This window comes from Myotis yumanensis, unplaced genomic scaffold (assembly GCF_028538775.1).
Source record: "Myotis yumanensis isolate MYYU_CA2020_CCGP unplaced genomic scaffold, mMyoYum1.0.hap1 SCAF_5, whole genome shotgun sequence".
In the NCBI taxonomy this organism is placed as follows: Eukaryota; Metazoa; Chordata; class Mammalia; order Chiroptera; family Vespertilionidae; genus Myotis; species Myotis yumanensis.
The window spans coordinates 87,535,836-87,558,391 of NW_027223756.1; the positions used below are offsets into that span (position 1 = coordinate 87,535,836).

Here is a 22,556-nt window from a genome sequence, read left to right on the forward strand (position 1 = left end):
AGAGGACAAGGAGCACAAACTCCCCTTTTTTAAATAAAAATATTTTTTTATTGATTTCAGAGAGGAAGGGAGAGGGAGAGATAGAAACATCCATGATAAGAGAGAACCATGGATCGGTTGCCTCCTGCACGCCCCCTTACTGGGGATTGAGCCTGCAACCCGGGCATGTGCCCTGATCAGGAATCGAACCTGTGACCTCTTGGTTCAGAGATCGATGCTCAACCACTGAGCCACACCGGCCAGGCACAAACTCTCCTTAAGAGAGCAAAAGTCCCAAGAGTTGGACCTCAGGCTGTAAAGCTGGAAAGGAAAAAATAAATAAATTTGTGTCTCACCCATAAGCCGAGGGAGGAACAGGGTCTGGCGGGAGAGTGGATTGGGATAACAAGAATCAAAAGAGACAGAGGCGAGGCCTAGCGGAAGAACGTGAGCGGTGATTGGCCAGGAGTAGAGTCGGGGCCGCGACACGCAAAACCACTGGGCCGTCAAAGGGCGTGGTCTGAGCCGTCAGGGGGTGGAGTCTATCAGGGGGCGCATCCAATGGAAATAGGAGGCGACCGTAGGCTGGATGAATGAGGACCGGATCTTAGGGGAGTGACCGCCAAAAGGAAGCCGCGCCCCCAGGGGCAGGGCCTGCCTCTTCAAATCTCAGCTTCTCATCTCAGGGGCGGGGTTTCATCCCGAGAGGTTCCGCCTTGGGTACTCTGGAGGGTTTGGGGAAATGAAAGTCACCAAGGACCCGGCCTGGTCCAACTCGTGATCCGGCGTCTCGGGGTCCCAACACAGACTCCCCGACTCCAGCCCCATGGCCACGCTGAGCCTGCTGCTCCTGGGCGCGCTGCTCTGGGTCCCGGCAGGGACGCTGACCTGCTACGGGGACTCCGGGCAGCCCGTGGACTGGTGAGTGCGGGGCCCGACCGTGCCCTCCGGGCCGGACTGCGGATGGCTGCACCCGGGTGAAGCCGGGGGCTTGTTCTCTTCCCCTTCCTCCGTTTCTGTCCATTTCCCAACCTCCAGGTTCGTCGTCTACAAGCTGCCGGCCAGTAACAAGTACAAGTACTTGGATGCGGGCTCAGGGGGCTGGCGCGACGGTACGGGGTCCATGGACAGCCTGAAGGGCGCCGTAGGCCGCAGCTTGCTGCCGCTGTACCGGAACACCAGCCAGGTGAAGGGGGAGAGGGGGGAGCCGGCAGAACCCAGGTGGGACTCCGGGGGGCCCCGCCTGGGGGAAAACTTCATGTCGCCCCATCCATCTCCCCCAGCTTGCCTTCCTACTTTACAATGACCAGCCACCTAATAACTACGGGACTCAGAACTCTTCCAGCCGCGGGCACACGAAGGGTGAGGCCAGACTGGGGGCTGGAGAAGGGCTCTGGCTTCCTTATGCATTTCCCCCAGCTGACTCCTGACCTGCAGGGGCGGGAGGGGGCTCCTTTAGGACACAGGGGCAGGGTAACAGGTTATCTCAGGTAAATGCTGCCTCTCTCTGGACTGTGACAACAGTGGGCTGCGGAAAGAGTTCAGCAGCGGTCCAGAGACTGCCCACACCCTCTCCACACTCCCTGCAAACCCAGGACGTTCCTGGCTGCACATGTGCTTGTTGGGATGCCTTGAGCAGCTCCCCCTGAGCCTGTCTTTTGGTTCAGGTGTGCTGCTTCTGGACAAAGACGAGGGCTTCTGGCTGATCCACAGCGTTCCAGGGTTCCCTCCACCCGCTGCATACAACTGGTCTCTTAAAGCCCACAGATATGGGCAGACCCTCCTCTGCGTGTCTTTTCCGTTCGACCAGTTCTCAACGATTGGTGAGTGGGGACAAGGAAGCAGGGTGATTCCCTGGTTTCCAGACCAGGATGTGGAACAGTCCCTAGTTTTCTCCTCCCCTTGCCTTCCAGGCAGACAGCTGCGCTACACCTACCCCAATGTGTATGCCCACCAGCTGGAAGGGCTCTTCCTCAAGAAGTTACCTGACCTGGGGGAGGTGGTCCAGGGCCACCATGTTCTCGACGGACCCTGGAACAGCAGCGTGACACTCACATCGAAGGCCGGGGCCACCTTCCAGAGCTTTGCCAAATTTGGGAAATTTGGAGATGGTGAGCCCTGAGGGTGTGGGTTGAAGAATGCTTTCTCTGCAGAGGTGGTGTCAGGTGTGTCCATGGCTGAGAGCAAGTTGGAGGTGGGAACTAGAACTCTTTGGGAGCCATAAACACATGAGAGATACACAACCCACAGGCCTGGGCTCAGCCATTGGTTTCTGGTGGTGTGGTAGGTACATCATTTACCTGGACTCATTTTACCCATCTGGGAAAATGGGGGTATTAATATCTACTGTAAAGAGTTGTTGTGAATGAAGTAATGAATGTAGTGTTTAGTAAGAGCTGTTAGCCAGGAATTGACAACCAAGGAAACTGAGCTCAGAGAGGGCCAGTAGCCTAGGGATTCCCTAGCACTGACCCTGACCCTGCCCATGCCCGCATTCCATCCTCTGCAGACCTATACTCCGGCTGGTTGGCAGAAGCCCTTGGAAGCAATCTGCAGGTCCAGTTCTGGCAACACTCTGCTGGCATCCTGCCCTCCAACTGCTCCGGGGCCCAGCAAGTGCTGGATGTGACTCAGGTAGCCTTCCCTGGACCAGCTGGGCCCACTTTCAATACCTCAAAGGACCACTCCAAGTGGTGTGTAGCCCCAGAAGGGCCCTGGGCCTGTGTGGGTGACATGAATCGGAACAGTGCAGAGGAGCACCGAGGTGGGGGCACACTATGTACCAAGCTGCCTGCCTTCTGGAAAGCCTTCCAGCCTCTGGTGAAGGCCTGGGAACATTGTAAGAGCAGAGCAGCACCTCATCTGCAGAAAGCCCAGCAGAGCATATAGGAGCCCGTTTGGACTTCAGTTTAAATCCCAGTTCAGTCCCTTATTGTGTGACCTTAACTGTGTGCCTTAACCTGTGACTCAGTCTACTCATCTGCAAAATGGGAACCATAACACTTGACTCAAAATTTATGAGGAATAAAAGGAAAGTGGTAGATGGGGCTGTTAACTTTTTCTTCAGGTGGGTGCTGGGACTCAGAACAGCGTTGCAGCTTCCTGGGGCCCAGGGGCAGCTGGCTCATAGGTGAGACCACAAGGAAAGATCCACATAAGACTCCCCTCCCCTCTCTATAGTAACCAGGACTGGCGTTCCTCCCCTTAACAAGACCACAGGCAGGAGGGCTAAAACCTTGCCTCGCCAGGGAGGTGGGGCAAGCCTCAGAAAGCTCACGAAGCACAGACACACTTTATTTATATGTGTACATATGTATACAGGCGGCTGTACAGTGCAGGGCCAGCGGCCCCCTCAGCTATGGGCCAGGGGGCATGGGGCAGGGGGCCCTTTTGGTCAGGCCTGATGGAGGCACAGCTTCAGCGGGGTACCTGGAAGTCAGCCCCACCTCAGGCTTGGTGGCCTGGAGCAGGGGAGTGGGTGGGGCTGGGGGCCCTGTGCTACTTGTTGCATTTTTCGTAGGGGCTACAGAAGGGGTCTGGGCCTCTGGGGAGAGCTTGGGGGAGGTGGGCTTGGAGCGAGGCCCGCTCTGCGTGATCCGCTCCTCCACCATCTCCAGCCCCCGGCGTTCGGGGCCTCGGAGGATCTCTGGTGCGGGAGGCACCAGGGGTACGGATCCCTGCAACCCCTTAGAGTCCGAGCCCAGACACCGGGGCACCTCGACCTTGGCCCCAGGCCGCTCGGGCTCTACCACAATGGGCACTAGGGTCGTGCCCACCTCACCGGAGCTGCTGCGCCGGCCTGTCTCATGTTCTTGCACCGGGCTCAGTGCGGCCTTGGCGACCGCCCTAGCCGCCCCACCCAAGCCATCCTCGGTCTGCACCGTCTGCACACTCTGGTGCCGCGTGCCGCTGGCATCCCGCTCCAGGGTCCGGACTACGGGAGTCGTCGCGCGGGGTTGGGTGCAGGCCTCCGCACCGCCGGGGGACTCCTCTTTACTCAAGGCCCCCGTCGGCCTGGAGGTGCCCTGGGGCGGCAGCGGGTCCACTCCCAGGCTGAGGGGTGACTCCTGGCGGCCCAGGCGGCGGACAGCGACCTGCAGGGGCACACCAGGCCCCTCGACAGGCGGCGTCTCCCCATCAGACTCGGCCAGGCTGTGCAGCGCCAGCTCCCCGTGGAAGTCCTTGCGGAAGTCCGGGTGGCCCACCTCGAGGCTGTGCTTGCGCAGCGCTCCCTTCTTGTCCGCACCCAGCGAGGCGCCCAGCTTCTCCGCCGACTGCACGCGTTTGAGAAGCGGCGAGCGCGGGGGCTCCGCGCTCTTGGGGCGGGGGCGCACCACCGGCGGCGAGGAGTGCAGCTTGGCCGGGAAGCTCTGGGTCGTGTGGGAGCTGCCCACCGTGTGGCCGGGAAGCGGCGGCGGCGAGGCCTGCGTGGGGGACGGCGTGTGCGCCAGCGGGGACAGCGGGATGTTGCCGGCCGACTTGCAGCGCGCGGAGCGGTACTGGCGGTGCAGCTTCGGCGACAGGCCGTGCAGCGTGCTGGGCCGGATGTGGTGCGACGCCGAGGACGCCGGGGAGTTGGGCGTGCTCGAGGCGGGGGAGCTGCTTTGGGACGAGGCACCTGAGGGTGGGCAAGAGGGGGTGTTCCGCGGGCCGGCACCGCGGGGGGACCCGCCTCCGCCGCCCGGCGCCGGCCCAGAGCTTACCTAGGTAGGCGGAGTCGGGTGTGGAGCGGTAGCTGTGGGTGGGTGAGCGAGCCGGGAGCCCGTGGGTGGGCGAGCCCGGGAGGCTGTCGCTGGACGACAGCGAGCGGTTTAGTGACGACAGCGAGCGGCTAGTGTGGAGCAAGTTCGACTGCTTCGTGATCTTGCGGAAGAGGGAGCTGCGCTTCTTGCTGGGGAGTAAGGAGAGGGCCGTCTACCTTAGACCAAATTCACAACCCCCGGCTCGGCTTCAGCCCCTGGGACCGCCCACTCCTATGGCCCCGCCTTTTCCCGCTACAACCCACCTATCAAAACCAAAAGAGCCTCCCACCTGGGTCCGCTTGGCTCCTCCCACCTATTTTTTTGCTGGAGTCACCTATCAAAGCAGGACCAACCTCTTCTGGCTCCTCCCACCTCTCTAGTCCCGCCCTCTCCTGCTACAACTCACCAATCAGGGAGGGAAGAAGTTCACCTGACTCAGTTCAGTCTGGCTCCTCACTAGTAAATCCCCACTCGCGACTTGTTCAGGCCAAACCCACTAATCAAAATAGAACACTCTCCTGGCCCCACCTCCCTCTCCCAGCTCCCCCTACCTATTAGGGAAGAATTATTTCAGTTGGCCCAGCCTTGCCTGGCTCGCTCATTCCAGGTAGAAACCCCTTCTCCTAGCCCTCCCAGTGGACTACACACACTCAAAAGGACAAGGCCACCTCCTGGACTGTGCCCTCGCTAATCCATGTCTGCTGGCCCCGCCCAAGACACAACCCAACGCTTTTCTTCCAGCTCAGGCACCTGGCACTGTCCCGCCCGTGCTCCCCCCCCCCCCCCGCTCCCCCACGTCCTCTCGTTTCTGCTCTTTACTCGGTAGCCCCCACACTTCTTTCTCCTGTCCACAGTTGTGGCCCGGCCCTCCCATGTTAGCCCTGCCCACTGTTCAAACCCTGGAGTGTTCCTCTATGCCTGCTTGTATAGCCCCGCCTCCGCACTCGGTCCCACCCACCTCTCCTGGCCCTCCTTAGCCGAGGGTCTCCGGTTCCTCCGTGCCATTTTGGCCTTGTAGCTGCTGCGCCTGGCAGGGCCGATGCGAATGGAGGTATTTTCGAAGGGTGTTGTGGTCACTGCCACCTTGTTGCCACTCTGGGGGAAGAAGGGAGGCAAATGTTCAGGCAGCTCCAGCTCCCAGGACCCCCGCTCCCCTCTCCCCAGCGCGCTACCTCCCTGGCACTCACCTTAAGGATCAGCTCCACGACCTCAGGATGCACCATGCCATGCACAGGCTCCCCGTTCACGTGGGTGATGAGGTCCCCCGCACAGAGCCCTGCCTCCTGGGCTGGGCCCCCCTCTTCCACGTGCTGGGGACAGGGCGCCACACGGTGCAGGGTTAACAGGATCAGTAACCAGGAAGCTCCCTAAGCTGATGTGCCCCACACCTAGCTCTGCATTTACTTGAATCCTTGTAACACCTTATGAAATAGTAATTACTCTTCCCAGTTTACAACTGAAGAAACTGGAGCTCAGAGGGGGAAGGGCACTGAAGGTCATAGGAATCTCAGCCAGGCGTCCTGGATCCGGAATGAACTGTCCCTCATTTCTGGGGGTTAAAGGGGAGCTTCTCTCCCTCACCCCCCATCTTGGAACACAGACCCCACCCATGAGTGCTCACCCAGACAATGTGATGGACACTGTAGACGTCTGAGTCACCCATGTAGACGCGGATGGCTCGCAGTGTGAAGCCGTACTTCTTGCCAGAGCGTTGGATGGTGATAGGGGAGCGGAGCCCACTGACAGCCGGTGAGTAGTCCCGGCTGGGTGAGGAGTCCCTCGAGGACGGGTTGGAGGAGAGAGATCGTGGAGACATGGGGCTGGCCAGGGGTGAGCTTCCATGAGGGTCCACTGCAGACACAGAACCATGGTCAGAGGTCAAGGCCAGCGATCACAGCTCTCCCAGTATCTGCTCCTCCCACCTCCTTAGTCAAAGTCCCAGAGCTCTCATTGGTCCACCCCAGTGCCAATCACTGTGCACAGGAAAAATGCAGCGTCTTCATTGGCCTGTCCTGGCACAAATGGGGGCAGGCCCTCCCTGCCAGGTGGGGCCCAGCATCACCTGCCGGAATCATGACGGACAAGGCAGTGGCAGAGGCTGACTTGATGACTTTGCCCCCGGTTCGAGAAGGCCGCTTCTCTACTGCTGGGTCCCCTGACAGCTGCTGATGCCGAGCCCGGCGCAGAACCAGGTCATTGGTGGCCCTCGGGCCTGATGGGTCCCCATCCTTTGAAGGTGGGCAGAGGTCACCTGGGCGTGGTTGGTCCGCTGCAACAGAGCAGGTGGGTGAGGAGGCAGTCCAAGGTCAGGGCCTCTGGCCTGTGTTCACTCTGCCTGGAATGCTTTTCCCACGTCTCACCCTTGTTGGAATGTCAGTTTCCTGGGAGCAGGTGACATGCACCCGGCACAACCCCTGGTAAACAGAAGTGCTCAAATGCGTTGTTGACTGAGAGCGTGGAATGCGGGGTACCCCGTTCCTCAGGCTGATGAGAACCCAGACCAGAAACAGTACCAGGCTTACTGAATGCTCAATCTATGGCCGCGGGGGAGCTGGGGAAGGCGGCAGGAGGGGGCACTCACTGGCTTCGGAGTCCCCGCCACTGGCAGAGCCATCCCCTTGAGCTGCCTCTTTGGGGACCCGTGCGTCCAGTGAGCCTGGGGGGTCAGAGGTGGGCCTGGCAGACCTGCGCAGCTGGGTCTCATCCTCATCCTCTTGGGGGGCGCTGAAGCGGCTGGGCTCCAGCAGCGCCGAGAACCGGCGGCGCGCACCCAGGGGCGGACTGGCCTCCCCCTCCAGGAAGCTGGCCTCGGATGCCGAGAAGCGCTTGCTGCTGAAAGGGGGGCGTCGTCAGAGGCGACAGGCCTCTTCATTCCCGCTCCCCAAACCTAGCCCTGCCCCTGCTCACATCTCTGGGGAGCCCCCTCTCCAGGTCTTCTCGCGCAGGGTCAGGCTACCCAGGCCCTCCCGCTTGCCGGCCACCTTCTCCTCTAGACCCTTGGCACTCGGCTCCCGCTTGCTGCCCCCCGCTGCCGCCACCGGGGTCTTGGGCTCATGCTGCGACAGCTGCTCCATACTGCTATACACCTGCAAGGGAGGGCGAGCGGTGGTGAGAGGCACGCTCCCGAACCAATGGGCTTCCTGCTACTGGACACGCTCCGCTCTCCCAAGGCTGGGCCCCGCCCATCTCTGAATTGTCGCCCAACCACATACAAATCTGCAGCTCAGACCCCACCACATATACGGTTCTCAATCTTCCTAATGCCGCGACCCTTTAATACAGGTCCTCATGTTGTGGTGACCCCCAACCATAAAATTATTTTCGTTGCTACTTCATAACTGTAATTTTGCTACTGTTATGAATTGTAATGTAAATATCTGATATGCTAGCCCTGACTGGTTTGGCCCAGTGTATAAAGCGTTGGCCTGCGGACTGAAGGGTCCTAGGTTCCATTCCAGTCAAGGGCATGTGCCTTGGTTGCAGGCACATCCCCAGGAGGGGGTGTGTAGGAGGCAGCTGATCGATGTTTCTAACTCTCTATCCCTCTCCCTTCCTCTCTGTAAAAAATCAATAAAACATATTTAAAATAAAAAATAAAAAAATAAATATCTGATATGCTATATGTGTTTTCCGATGGTCTCGACCCACAGGTTGAGAACCGCTGCCTTAGACCCTGCCCATAATCTCTTCAAAAAATATGTTTTTATTGATTTCAGAGAGGAAGGGAAAGTGATAAAGAGATAGAAACATCAATGATGAGAGAGAATCATCGATTGGCCACCTCCTGCATGCTCCCCGATGTGGGGGATCGAGCCCACAACCCAGGCATGTGCCCTTGGCCGGAATCGAATCTGGGACCTTTTAGTCCGCAGGCCGACACTATCCACCGAGCCAACCCGGCTAGGGCAATCCTACTCATATCTTAACGAATTTGCCCTCCTTCCTGCCCCACCTTCCCAGTTCCCAGCCAATCATATGTACCCCAATCTGGGCTCTCCACACCACTATACGCTGCTCCTCCAGGCGAGACCTCGTGCACCTTTGCCCCGCCCCCACTGCTCATCCTCTCCACCCCAAGGTCCCGACCCCGCCTCATCTAGACCTAGCTCCGCCCCACTGTGAATCCTCAGTACCGCTGCTGTCCAGATTCCTGTTAGATTCCACCCAATGCCAAAAGCCCTCCCGTACACCCAGGCCCTGTCACTCTCAGAGTCCCGCCCCCTCAGTAACTTCCCCAGCCGGGGGACCTGGGGCCTACCGGGATTCCCCCAGCTCCGCAACCCCGCCCACTCAGGCCCACCTCCAATTCCGCCCTCATCCTGCTGGAGAAAAAGATACCCCCCCACCCCCCAAGCCCCGCCTCCCGACCTCGCCCCACCCTCCCGGGTCTGGCCCCACCCTAACCCAGCCTGGCTCACCTTGCTGAAGCGCGGGGAGCAGGAGGAAAACTGGCGGATTTCCACAGGCTCCTCCTCCGTCGTGTCGTCCTCATCGTAGGAGTTCACGTGGTGATACCTATCTGAGCGGGCTGGGAATGGGGGGGTGGACCGTGACCACTCCTCAGGGCTGCAGGCGCCGCCATGGCCCCGTCCCAATCTAGAATCTGATTCTGGCCCTGCTTCCAGGCTGGGATTCTGCCCACTCTCAGAGGCTCCATTAGCCCAGCGTCCAGAGGCCACACCCGCAGACCCCATCTATGGCCCAGCCCCCCTCCCCTCCAGCCAGCCCCTGCCCTGCCTCCTTCTAGGTCCTAGCACTGCCCAGTAGCCCAGGCCCAACTCCAGAACTCACTGCTATCCAGGCTCCACCCTCCTTTCCTACCAACTGCTCATACTGAGCCTCACCCCTATGCCAGGCCATCCCTCTCCTCTGTCTGGGCGGCGGGTCTCCTACCCAGCTGGGCTCCAGCCCAGGCCTTGCCCAATGGTCCCTCTCACCAGCTTCCACCCCCTCTCCCAGCTCACTGTCGAAGTAGCTGGTGTCATCCTCGGACTCCAGGTGGGGGATGAACTCTGCCTTCTGCCTCAGCAGTCCTGTCCAGTCCAGGTCTCGAAAGAAACTGTGCTGCTTCACCTCAAAGGCACCCCCTGGAAAGGGAGGAGTGGATGGGGTCCCGGAGAGAATCCCTGCGACAGCTTAGGGCCAGCTCCCGAGCCCGGCCACCCACCCCCGTCTCCTACTCCAGGGCCACAGCACTTGGAGCCCAGCCCTTAGCTTCTCGGTACAGCAGACCCCTTACCTGCCCCAAGCCTGACCAGGGGGTTGGTCTGCAGGAGGCTGGATATCAGGAGCTGGGCATCTGTGGGCAGGGCTTCATCTCCCTCGGGCCACAGGATGTCATCTGCAGAGCAAGGTGGGGGGGGGGGTCACTTTTGGGTACAAAAGGCCCTGGGTCTGCCCGTGTCCCCAGGCCCCCCACCTGCCACCAAGGAGGCACGCACCGCTGATGACCTGTCCAAACAGCTCTTCGGGCGTGTCTCCGAAGAAGGGCACACAGCCCACCAGGAACTCGTAGAGGATGATGCCCATGGCCCACCAGTCCACCGGTTTGCCATAGCCCTGGCGCAGGATGACCTCGGGCGCGATGTACTCTGGGGTTCCGCACACCTAGGGGCAGGCGGTCAGCCTGCACTCTGGCCACAGGAGGGGCCTCGGAGGGGGGCGGCACTCCCCACCCCACCCTGAGCCCCGAAGCCCTGCTGGCTCCTTCCCCCCACAGCCACACACACACCTGTTTGTCCAGGAACTCCCGGGCATCCTTCTCGATATGGCCTTCATACAGGTTGGTGGTGAGGCTCATGAGCCCCATTTTGGAGAGGCCAAAATCCGTGAGTTTGATGTGGCCCATGGAGGTGATGAGGAGGCTGCAAACACAAGCAGGGGTCTCAGAGGTGAGGCTTGCCCACCTCCCTCCTGGCCCTTCCATGCCAGCGCCTACATAGGGGCAGGGGGCGGGGGTGACGGGAAAAGTCAAGGCTCACTTGTCAGGCTTGAGGTCACGGTGCACAATGCCGTAGTTGTGTAAATACTCAAGTGCCAGCACCGTCTCGGCAAAGTACATGCGGGCCATCTCCACGGGCAGCGCCCCGATGTTCTTCAGCAGGGTAGCACAGTCCCCGCCTGCGTGTGAAGGAGGCCCATGTAAAGAGAGAAGCACCCCTGCCCCAGGGTTGTGCACTCCACATGCACGACAGCACCAGTCCCCACCTCACATGCCCCTATTTTGCAGCGAAGGAAAACGGAAGTACAGCGAGGCGCCTCGTTCTCCCGGGCCCCACAGGAAGTGCCCTCTACCAGGCTCCTCCTGTCTTCTTTATAAATGTTTAATATATTTTTAAATCTTCACCTGAGGACAGGTTCACTGACCTTTTCAGAGAGATAGGGAGGGAGGGAGGGAGGGAGGGAGGGAGGGAGGAAGGGAGGGAAGGAGGGAGGGAGGGAGGGAGGGAAGGGGGAGGGAGGGAGGGAGGGAGGGAGGGAGGGGGGGAGGGAGGGAGGGAGGGAAACATGGATGGGGCTGCCTCTCTGGAGCATCCCCACACTGGGCCTGGGGAGTGAGCCTGCAACGCAGATTATGTGCCCTGACTGGGAATCAGATCCGCAACCTTTCAGTGCACGGGACAAGGCTCCAACCAACCGGAGCCACAGCAGCCAGGGCTCCTCTTGTCCCCTTAACCATCTTCCAAAGTTGGCTTGATCTGAGACTCAGAGGTTGGATCGTGGAGGGAGTTGGTGGAAATGAGGTTTGGTGGGTACCAACTGCTGCCTGGGTATCAACTGCGTCTGGGAACACCGCCCTTGATCTCCTGGAGTTCGAATCCTGAATGTCTTGTGCCTTAAAATGTAGATTCCTGGTTCCCACCAGGTTTACTGTGATCGGCATTCATATGTTAGGCTCCCCCAATAGGCGTTCCTCCTTTTTCTCACAAGGACCAGATTTCTTTCCCAGTGCAGCAGCAAACCCAAGTTGCTCAGCCCTCCAACTTTCCACTCTCCCCAAAGATGGCTAAACTAGCAGGATGTAAGTGGGATCTGCTGGATGACACCTCACTATGGCCTATCTAAGGGAAGCCCACACATGGGAGAGCAGAGCCAAGAAATGGAGAGATTCCTGATGACATGGTTTGAGCATCTGGATACAGACATTTCTGAAGGCAACATGGATGTTTTGCTCACAAATCACTAAATGTCTTCCTTTTTTTTTTTGTTTTTTGCCAGGAAACTGATGATCAGACCTAGGAATGGAGCCTAGGAATCTGCATCTGGCCACAACCCCAGGTAATACTGACACACACTTACACTGAGAACAAAGCTGGGTTGACTTGCAAATGAGACTTTAAGGCTGGGCCTTGTTCAGGAGGCCCAAGAATGCACACTTACTGTGTGCTCAACCCATCAAAGATCCCAATTCCACCCACTTCTCTCCTCTGCCTGACCTCAGACCCATGCAGTTGCCTCCATCTTGGTCTCCCTCTTCTCTCCTCCACACAGCAGCTCAATAAATAGCATTAAAACGTAAGTCAGACCATGTCAACTTTGCTTAAAACCCTCCAGTGGCCGCCTGTTGCATTTGGCATGAAACCCAATGCAGTCCAGGCTCTGCAAGGCCCTGCAGGCTTAACCCCTTACCTCTCCACCCTCATCTACCCCCACCCTCCCTCTCACTTGCTCACTTGACTCCAGCTCCATTGCTGCTCCTCAAAACAGCGATTTCAACCTTTTTCATCTCATGGCACACATAAACTAATAACTAAAATTCTTCAGCACACCAGAAAATGTCTATTTTTGCCAATCTGACCAATACAAATAGGTATAATTTTGATTCATCCACACCAAACAGCCATTGTTGTTCTGGCTGTAGTCATTTTTTTTATTTGACAATCTAACAGAAAAAAAAAAAAAGAGGCCCTAACCGGTTTGGCTCAGTGGATAGAACGTCAGCTTGCGGACTTAAGGGTCCCAGGTTCGATTCCGGTCAAGGGCATGTACCTTGGTTGCGGGCACATCCCCAGTAGGGAGTGTGCAGGAGGCAGCTGATCGATGTTTCTCTCACATTGATGTTTCTAACTCTCTATCCCTCTCCCTTCCTCTCTGTAAAAATTCAATAAAATATATTAAAAAAAAAAAAGAGGTCAGTGCCACTGGCTAAGTCAGGTATTGCATGTTTTAAAAATTCTTGTGGCACCAGCTGAAAACTGCTACCTCAAAACCAGATGCCTTCTCACCTAACAGACTTTGTGCTTGGGGGCCCTCTTCCAGGTCTAGTGCAGGCCTCAGAGAGGCCCCTGCCCGCCTATGTCCCTATGGCCTCCTTAAGCCTTAAGGTCCTCATGACTGTCCTCACTGTATGAAATGACCTTATTGCCTTTGCTTGTTTTGTTTATTGTCTGTCTCCCCAGAATATAATCTCCATGAGAGGGGAGTGCGCCTGTCTGGCCCCCACTGTGCCACCAGCACCTAGCACAGCAGGTGCATAAGGGAGACAATGAGGGGACATCTGCTGAATGAATGGATGGCTGACTGAGGTTGAGGAGTGGTATAACTGCAGCCCCAGAAGATCACGTGTGTATCCTAATAAGCATAGTATGTGTGGGTTTGGGCAATGATATAATAGTATTTGGATAACTATCAGCATGAGTGGTTGGATAAACATGAAAAATATATACATTGGTGGTTGGATGAATGGCTAGATGGCTAGATGGCTGGATAAACTGATGGATGGATGGTAGATGAATGTGTGGATAGAGATAGCTAGATGAGATGGCTGCTAGAATGGAGATTTGGGTGAATAATAAAAATACAGATAGTAAATGGAAGGATGGATGGTGGATTAATAAATAGATAAATAGGTATTGGTAGATGGATGGATGGTGTGTAAGTGGGTGAATAATTTATGAATGAATAAATGGCCAGACATATAAAAAGATGGAAGAATGGAAAATAGATGTGCAACACAGAGTGGATCTAATATGTAACTATGGACTTCAGTTAATAATGTATCAATATTGCCCTAACCAGTTTGGCTCAGTGGATAGAGCATCAGCCTGCGGACTGAAGGGTCCCGGGTTCGATTCTGGTCAAGGGCATGTACCTTGGTTGCGGGCACATCCCCAGTAGGGGGTGTGCAGGAGGCAGCTGATCGATGTTTCTCTCTCATCGATGTTTCTAACTCTCTATTCTTCTCCCTTCCTCTCTGTAAAAAATCAATAAAGTATATTTTTTAAAAAATAATGTATCAATATTGGTTCATAAATTATAACAAATGTACTACACGAATGCAAGATGTAAATAATAGGGAGACTGGAGGAAAGGGGTATGTGGGAACTCAATGTACTTTCTAATTACTTAGTCTGGAAGCCTAAAACTGCTCTAAAAAATGAAGTCTATTAATTTTTTTTAAAAAATAGATGTATAATGGCCCTAGCCAGTTTGGCTCCGTGGGTAGAGCATCAGCCTGAGGACCGAAGGGTCCAGGGTTTGATTCCGGTCAAGGGCACCTGTCTCATATCTCGGTTGCAGGCTCCTCCCTGGCCTGGGCCCTGGTCAGTGCACGTGCAGGAGGCAGCCAACCGATATATTTCTCTCACGTCAGTACTTCCCTCTGTCTTCCCCTCTCTCTTCCACTCTCTCTAAAAAACCAATGGAAAAATATCCACAGGTGAGGATTAAAAATAAAATAGATGTGTAATGTATAAACAGATGTATGGGTGGAAAAACAGCAAATGAAGAGATGGAAGGATGGATGGATAAATGGACAATTGGATGGATGTTTCGATATTGAATAAAATGAAAACAGATCAACTAAATAGATGGCTGGATAGAAATGAACAGATGGAATGGATGGTCAGTGACTGGATGGGTGAATAGGTGGATCATCAATATGGTGCCGGGGGCTCAGGCAGGCCACTCAGTAGCCCTGACCAGCGTGAATCTCCCTTTTCCCTACAGCTCTGCAGGCAGCCACACCTTCCACGTACTCCATGACCATGCAGAGGTGGCGCCGGGTCTCAAAGGAGCAGAACATGCTGACCACAAAGGGGTTCTCGGCAAAGGTGAGGATGTCGCGCTCCACGAACGCCTGCTGGATCTGGTTGCGCAGGATCAGGTTCTGCTTGTTGATCTTTTTCATGGCGAAGCGCTGCCTCGTCTCCCGGTGCCGCACCAGGTAGACAGCGCTGCAGGGGGAGAGAGCGAGGACCGGCCATCACCTCGAGACACCCGGCCTCCGCTACCCTCCCCCCGCCAGAGCCCCAGGTGGCTCACCCGTAAGCACCATTGCTAATGAGTTTGATGGTGTCGAAGTCATTCTCGCCAGGCGGTTTCTTAGCTTTGGTGGAGCTGCCGCGGCCCTGAAGGGGGAACATGAGACCACCACCATCATCATGGTAAGATGGAGACTCTTGTTACCCCATTAGCCATGGGGAAACTGAGGCACGGTGGGGATGCATCCTTCATCCGAGTGCCACAGTGAGGAAGCAACAAAATCAGGCCTTGAGCCCAAGACGGTCTCACTTTGAAGCTATATTCCCAACTTTTTTCCATTAGGAAAGAGGCCTACAAAAGAATCACCCTAATATAGAAAGAACTCCCAGAAATCCATAACTAGAAGCCTAGCAATTGAAGAGAAAAAATAGGCAAGATCTGTGAACTAGACTTTAGAGCTCTTACCATATGAAAAGATGCTCTACCTCACATATAATGTCAGAGGGCAAATTAAAACTACCCAAGATATCATTTTTCACCTAGCAGATTGGCAAAAGGAAAAAGAAAAAAGAAAGAAAAAAAGCCAAAAGGCTGACACACTCTGTGGGTAAAGTTGTGGGGAAACAGGTACTTTTATACCTTGCTTTTGGGAGAATAAATTGGTATAACCCCCATGGAAGGTACTTCGGTGTATATAAAATTATAAATGTACATTCCCTTTGATCCAGCAATTTCACTTTTGAAATAATTCTACAGATAGGCTTGCATATGTGAAAATGACATATGTACTATCTTGCTCATTGCAAGTATTAGAAACAATTGACATGTTCATCGATAGGAAATTGGTTCAATAAACTCATAATGGGCATTTGAATAAAGGAATATTATGCAGCTGTTAAAAAGAATGAGAAATTGCCCAGCTCAGTGGTTGAGCATTATTGACCTATGAACTAGGAGGTCAAGGTTTGATTCCCGGTCAAAGCTTGGGATTGAGGGCTCAATTCCCAGTAGGAGGTGTGCAGGAGGCAGTTGATCAATAATTCTCTCTCATCATTGATGTTTTTATCTCTCTCTCTCCCTCTTCCTTTCCTCTCTGAAATCAATAAAAATATTTTTTTAAAAAATTAGAAATCTATCAGTATATAGATTCAGAAACTTCTCCCAAGTATTTTATTGGGGGCAGGAGGGAGCAAGTAATAATATGTACTATATACTTTTGTATTAAAAAAAAAGTGTGCCAAAACCGGTTTGGCTCAGTGGATAGAGCGTCGGCCTGCGGACTGAAAGGTCCCAGGTTTGATTCCGGTCAAGGGCATGTACCTGGGTTGCAGGCACATCCCCGGTAGGAGATGTGCAGGAGGCAGCTGATCGATGTCTCTCTCATCGATGTTTCTAACTCTCTATCTCTCTCCCTTCCTTTCTGTAAAAAATCAATAAAATATATTTTTAAAAAAAGTGGTAAAATAGAACTATCCTATATAATAAAAGGCTAATATGCAAATCGACAGAACAGTGGAATGACTGGTTGTTATGATGCGTACTGACCACCAGGGGGCAGGTACTCGATGCAGGAGCTGCCCCCTGATGGTCAGTGCGCTCCCACAGGGGAGTGCCACTCAGCCAGCAGCCAGGCTCACGGCTGGCGAGTGCAGTGGCAGTGGCAGGAGTCTCTCCCACCTCCGCAGTAGCGCTAAGGATGTCCAACTGATAGCTTATGGGAGCGGGCCTTAAGCCGTCAGTCAGACATCCCCCTGGACTGTGAGAGGGCACAGGCCAGGCTGAGGGACCCTCCCCGAGTGTACGAATTTCGTGCACTGGGCCTCTAGTATAATCATATTTGGGAAGTACTCAGCAACACATATACTAATAATATTTGGGGGCACATAGGGCAGTAAAGGACAAGGGTGGATCTAAGATTTTTCACTGTATACCTTTTTAGAAAATTATTTTTATTTTTCTTAGGGACAAAGAGATTATGAACATAAATATTACACAAAAAGATCTATGAGATTAAAAAAATAATGAGCCCTGGCCAGTGTGGCTCAGTTGGTTAGTATAGTCCTGTGCACTGACAGGTCAACAGTTCAATTCCTGGTCAGAGCAAATTCCCAGTGTGGGTTTGATCCTGGTCAAGGTGCATGCTCTGTTGCAAAGCCTCCCAGGGGATCCTGTGCTGCAAGCTTCGGACCTCACGCCTTTCGTAGTGAAAAGGGTTTGGGGATTTTGTTCTTGAGAGGGATTTTGTTTCCTTTTATTTTGGCCTTTCCTCTGTTTGTCTTTTCACATAGACCAGATATTTGAAAGGGCAGGCGATGGCTAAAGGTGTAATGTGCAGCTTGTTCATACATTATTTTGGGGACGCTTTTGTCTTGGATGGGAATGGAATCATGGGTTCACCAGGCTGGTGGCACACTCACCCCTTTCCCTTTCCCTCCGGTCCAGTACCTATTGTTTCTCCTTTCAAATATGTGATTGTACTAACTCTTTCCATATGAAAGAATTCTCCTTATTTAAATAAAAAAAAAAGTTTAAAAAAAAGGTGCATGCTCGAGGCAACTGATTGATGTTTCTCTGTCACATCAATGTTTTTTTCTCTCTCTCTCTCTCTCCCCCCCTTTTCTCTCTCTCTAAATCAATAAAAACATATTTTTTTAAAATATATTTTATTGATTTTTTACAGAGAGGAAGGGAGAGAAATAGAGAGTTAGAAACATCGATGAGAGAGAAACATCGATCAGCCGCCTCCTGCACATCTCCTACTGGGGATGTGCCCGCAACCCAGGTACATGCCCTTGACCGGAATCGAACCCGGGACCCTTCAGTCCGCAGGCCGACACTCTATCCCCTGAGCCAAACCGGTTTTGGCTAAAAACATATTTTTTAAAAATATTGAACTGATATGCTCCTAAGAATGTAGCCTAAACCTTCCTTGGGGCAGTCTCACAGGCAACAGCTGTGAATAGCCAAACACAGGGCATCATCTATATATATAAAAACCCAGCGACCGGAATGGTGGAACGACCAGAACAACCAGAACAATTGGTGGCTATGGTGCGTACTGTGGAAGCCAACTGGCCTGATCTGGACCTCGATCACCCCCCTGCTGGCCTGGCCCCGAATGGGCCCCCAACACCCTGATCGGGGTGGGGCCAGCCGGCCAACCTCCCGCAGCCCCTCCTCCCCGCTGGCCTGGCCCAATAGGCCCCCATTGGGGTGGGCCGGCCAGACCCCACCGTGCATGAATTTGTGCACCAGGCCTCTAGTGTACTATAAGTTTAGTGGCTTCACGCAGAAATTGGTGGGAGCATGGGCTTCTGAGGCCTATAACCCTAAGGGATTAAAGCCTGTGGTTTCCACAGAAGCACCACCACACCAACTTCTGATTTTACTGCATATGATTATGCCCGGAAAAACAAAGCTCCAGAACTGCAGAAAACTTTCCAGAAATCTATGGAGTGCCCATCCATCTAAAACGATGCCTGCCTGACCAAATGTTCACCAGACCACCATGGCATGACAGCGGGAGGCCTCATCTCCCTCTTCACAGCCCAGAAACAAATGAGTTAGGCTGCAAAGAACTGGTTTCCTTTTGGGCATAAAACCTTTGAATTTTTATGGTTTCTGTAAAAAATTTTTTTTACTTGAATGGCTTTCTTAACATTTTCAAGGAAAAATAAAGATAATAAGACAATATTTTGGTTTGTTTAGGACAAGCACCTGGCCTGAAAGAGCTCATTGGACGGTTAAAACTAATGTTCAAAGAAATGCTGCGGTTCTTCGAGTTCGTGTAGCTGATTTCCCTGGAGGCTGTATATAGGCTTATTTATTTATTTATTTATTTATTTTTTTGTTAATCCTCACCTGAGGATATTTTTCCATTGATTTTTAGAGAGAGTGGAAGGAAGGGGGAGACACAGAGAGAGAGACAGAAATATTGACTGGTTGCCACCTGCATGCACCCCGACCCGGGGCGGGGATCAAACCTGCAACAAAGGTACATGCCCTTGACCAGAATCGAACCTGGGACCCTTCAGTCCGCAGGCCAATGCTCTATTCACTGAGCCAAACCGGCTAGGGCTGCATATGGGCTTATTAATAGCAGTTTGTGCTGAGGTCCTTGGGGACTCATGGTGGCGTTTCTGAGCATGGGGTGCAGAAGCCTTTCTGGATTCGGATGTGTCTGAGGAAGGAAGACGAAAGCCAAGGCCAGGTGCATGAGACAAGGGGTTTGAGTTTGCAGTTACCTTGGGGAGTTTTCCATCTTGCAGTAAAATGTTCATAGAAATTACTGGCAGCATGCCTCTATTCACTGGATAGTTTGTTTTAAAGGGATATTGCCTCACCTCAGATCTTTAGTGAAATTTTATGTGTAGCCAAAACTGGTTTGGCTCAATGGATAGAGCGTCGGCCTACGGACTGAAGGGTCCCGGGTTCGATTCCGGTCAAGGGCATGTACCTGGGTTGTGGGCGCATCGCCAGTGGGGGATGTGCAGGAGGCAGCTGGTCGATGTTTCTCTCTCATCGATGTTTCTAACTATCTCTCTCCCTTCCTCTCTATAAAAAATCAATAAAAATATATTTTAAAAAAATTTTATGTGTAATTATTATGTATTTATTCCACATGGGAACAGAACACCTGTTTCATGTTGCATTTTAGACTAATGTCTATTTTATTAATGCAGCTGTGATACAAAGTCTCCTTTCTTTACCTTTTAAAAATGTTACGACTTTTAAGTTATGATTTTGGTTGTGGAATAAATACATGAATGAAACAACACAAGATAGCCTAAAAATATCTGACACGAAAACTGACAGAATTATAGGGAGCAATAGCTCAAAACAAGGATTTAACACATATCTCAGAAACTATGAGATCAATCAGGAAAAAGAAAAAAAAGAATAGGGAGATGGAAGATTTGAATCACTCAATTAACAAGTTTGATTAAATGAAATTACGTAGAATCCTACAAACAACAATCAAAGATAAATACCTTTTTAGAGTTTTAGACTTTTGAGTGATGTCATTCCATTACCTATTCAAAAAATTAAACAAATGGCATGTATAGTGAGATTCTTTTAAATATATATATATATTTACATATATATAGGAAAGGTGTGTGTGTGTGTGTGTGTGTGTGTGTGTGTGTGTTAATAGATACAATCGGAAACAAAGATTAGAAACTCAAATGCCTTCAGGGGTGAGGCAGGCCAGGTGGGGGCCATGGGTCACTGGGGGAAGGTACCCCATATCATAAGGCAGCCCCCACTCAGTGCCAACTGGTCCCACCATAGTGTTGTTAGAACTTCTGATTTTTTTTCAAAAGGAGGTCCAACCCCAGATTTGAGTCAAAAATCTTCTGATTTCTATATTTTGCTTCAAAGTTTTGAAAAACACTAGACAGTTTAGATGAAGCACACGCATGGCCGTTATGGCAGATAGTGGCTCTCCTGGCAGTGGGGTTGTGGCATATTTTACTTCGCTGAGCTCTTAACACAGAGAGGCACTCAACTCACTCAAAACCCCATGCGTGGTTCCTCTCTAAATTAGACCTAGAATTACCATATCGCCCAGCAATTCCAGCGCTAGGTATATACCAAAAGAATTGAAACAGTTGTTCAAGACAAATACTTGTACACAAATGTTCTATTTACACAACAGCCAAAAAATGGAAGCAACCCAAGTGTCCACCAGTGGACAATGGATAAACAAATATGGCCTATCCATACAATGAAATATTGTTCAGTCACAAAAAGGAATGAAGCACTGATTCATGCTACAAATGAATGAAACTTGAAAACACGTGGCCAGACACAAAAGCCCACAGAGTGAATAATTCCATGTATGTGAGGTGTTCGGAACAAGCGTATCCATAAAGACAGAAAGCAGGTCAGTGATTGCCATGGGCCAGGGGTGGGGAGATGGGGAATAACTGCCTAATGGGTATACAGTGGGGCCTTGACTTACGAGTTTAATTCGTTCCGTGACGGAGCTCGTAACTCAAATTACTCGTATGTCAAATCAAGAAGTGAACAAGTGAGACACATGATGGTGGGCTGATGTTGTGGCGTTCACTGTGACGTTCGCTGCACCAACTAGCGGTGGGGTATCTGAAGTTGGCTCGTAACCCGAATTTTAGCTCGAAACTCAAAGCAAAAAATCAGCCGAGAGATGGCTCGTGTCTCAAAAAACTCGTTAGTCGGGACACTCGTAAGTCAAGGCCCCACTGTAGTTTCCTTTTTGCGCGATGAAAATCCTCCAGGACTAGATAGAGGTGATGGCTGCACAAGTTGTAAATGTACTAAATACACGGAATTGTTCATTTAAAATTTTTTTTTTTTTAAATATGGAACGCTTCACGAATTTGCGTGTCATCCTTGCGCAGGGGCCATGCTAATCTTCTCTGTATCGTTCCAATTTTAGTATATGTGCTGCCGAAGCAAGCACTAAAAATTTTATGTTATGTGTAATTTACCATAAAAAGAAAAAGGCTCATGGAGGAAGACCTATTATTAACCCATTTGACAAATGGGGAAACTGAGGCTCGGAGCAGAGACCAGATCTACCCAGCCTGCGGGCAGAGAGCCAGGAGGTGAACCTTGCCTATCCAGCCAGAACCAGAGTGCTGACTGCTGCCGCCCGGCCTTACCTCAGACAGGTCGTCCTGCTCGGGCGTGTTGGAGCCGCCACTGTCCTGTTCCTCCCGGTGCACCACGTCTAGGAAGGGACCGAGAGTGAGTGGAGGCCAGGGTCCCAGTGGACTCCCTCCGGCCCCTGTGCCCCCAGCTGTCACCTGGAAACGGGTCCCGGGTGAGGCCCAGCTGGCGGATGATGTAACGAGGGATGTCTGTCTTGACCAGGTGCCCTTCCTTGGCGTGGCCCTCCGCTGCTTCTAGCAAGTGGTAGAACTCCTCGGGGTTGAATTCCTGAGGCAGGGCAGGGGCGGGCTCGCGGTGGGCTCGGAGGGGCCCCCGCCAGCCCCCTCCCCTCTCCCAGCCCCCTCACCAGGCATTCCAGCAGCCTCGCCGGGCGAGAGATGATAATGAGCAGTCTCTTCACCAACTGGGTGACAAAGGCCACCTCCAAGCTCTCGGAACGTTCATAAGCCTGGGAACGGGAGCACAAAATGTGGTTGGCCTGGGGTGGGATTATGGCAAATTTTACACAAGCCCTGCCTCAGCCAGGCCCCTCGCCCAATCCTACTGGCTACACACTGCTGCTGTTGTCCCATTTTATAGGTGAGAACACTGAGGCACAGGCCTCACAGTAAAAATAACGATCACTGTTGTTATAGCAGACACTGTCCAAAAACCTTCACTCATTCAATTCATGTTCAAAACAGCCCTATAATGTGAGCTGAGTCAGCATCCCTCTGACTGACAGGCTCTCCCTTCAGATCCCTGAGTGGCTCTCTCCTTCTTCAGGTTGCCACTCGGTTGTCACCTCCATGCAACTCAGTGGCACTGGTAACACAGAGAAAGATTCCTGCCTTCCTGGGGTTCAGATCCTAGGATGGGAGATGGACAGGAACATGAAAACAAACAAATCAAGGAAGTCAATGATTTCAGCTGATGCTTAAGGCTATGAAGCAAATGGAACAGGGCAACCGGATGGAGTTCATCTCCCCACCCCAA

The 22,556-nt window shown here is 52.8% G+C and overlaps 2 protein-coding genes, 1 non-coding gene and 1 pseudogene across 5 annotated transcripts in view; 2 read left to right on the forward strand and 2 right to left on the reverse strand.

The window, feature by feature from the left end:
* Positions 1-674: 674 nt before the first annotated feature.
* On the forward strand, positions 675-3,020 carry DNASE2 (deoxyribonuclease 2, lysosomal). Its single transcript, XM_070413996.1, has 6 exons — positions 675-900; positions 1,018-1,165; positions 1,263-1,341; positions 1,647-1,802; positions 1,893-2,090; positions 2,489-3,020. The coding sequence occupies exons 1-6, from the start codon at positions 806-808 to the stop codon at positions 2,866-2,868; spliced, it is 1,056 nt and encodes a 351-aa protein (XP_070270097.1). The 5' UTR covers positions 675-805; the 3' UTR covers positions 2,869-3,020.
* A 237-nt stretch (positions 3,021-3,257) lies between these two features.
* Positions 3,258-22,556, reverse strand: part of MAST1 (microtubule associated serine/threonine kinase 1) — a 34,267-nt gene continuing 14,968 nt past the window's right edge. For 2 of the 3 annotated variants that reach the window (XM_070416229.1, XM_070416226.1), the window contains 19 exons: positions 21,928-22,029; positions 21,716-21,848; positions 21,572-21,639; positions 14,985-15,070; positions 14,688-14,896; positions 10,703-10,841; positions 10,453-10,585; positions 10,163-10,328; positions 9,961-10,062; positions 9,686-9,808; positions 9,140-9,249; positions 7,629-7,807; positions 7,303-7,553; positions 6,784-6,990; positions 6,343-6,572; positions 5,909-6,031; positions 5,680-5,816; positions 4,683-4,870; positions 3,258-4,597 (listed from right to left, as the gene is read on the reverse strand). In XM_070416229.1, the coding sequence (XP_070272330.1) occupies positions 3,336-4,597; positions 4,683-4,870; positions 5,680-5,816; positions 5,909-6,031; positions 6,343-6,572; positions 6,784-6,990; positions 7,303-7,553; positions 7,629-7,807; positions 9,140-9,249; positions 9,686-9,808; positions 9,961-10,062; positions 10,163-10,328; positions 10,453-10,585; positions 10,703-10,841; positions 14,688-14,896; positions 14,985-15,070; positions 21,572-21,639; positions 21,716-21,848; positions 21,928-22,029 (3,948 nt within the window). In that variant the 3' untranslated portion in view covers positions 3,258-3,335. The remainder of the gene's footprint in view (positions 4,598-4,682; positions 4,871-5,679; positions 5,817-5,908; positions 6,032-6,342; positions 6,573-6,783; positions 6,991-7,302; positions 7,554-7,628; positions 7,808-9,139; positions 9,250-9,685; positions 9,809-9,960; positions 10,063-10,162; positions 10,329-10,452; positions 10,586-10,702; positions 10,842-14,687; positions 14,897-14,984; positions 15,071-21,571; positions 21,640-21,715; positions 21,849-21,927; positions 22,030-22,556) is intronic. The other variant, XM_070416228.1, reaches the window with a different exon arrangement.
* LOC139010070 (cytochrome c oxidase subunit 7A2-like, mitochondrial pseudogene) lies at positions 18,163-18,395 on the forward strand (annotated as a pseudogene).
* LOC139011982 (U6 spliceosomal RNA) lies at positions 21,263-21,369 on the reverse strand. Its single transcript, XR_011471771.1, has one exon. It is a non-coding gene; the product is annotated as a U6 spliceosomal RNA (small nuclear RNA).

Coding starts and splice junctions, on each gene's coding strand:
- DNASE2 (XM_070413996.1), top strand. CDS start 806: ATGGCCACGCTGAGCCTGCTGCTCCTGGGCGCGCTGCTCTGGGTCCCG. Junction 1,166..1,262: donor TGTACCGGAACACCAGCCAG/GTGAAGGGGGAG, acceptor CATCTCCCCCAG/CTTGCCTTCCTACTTTACAA. Junction 2,091..2,488: donor ATTTGGGAAATTTGGAGATG/GTGAGCCCTGAG, acceptor CATCCTCTGCAG/ACCTATACTCCGGCTGGTTG.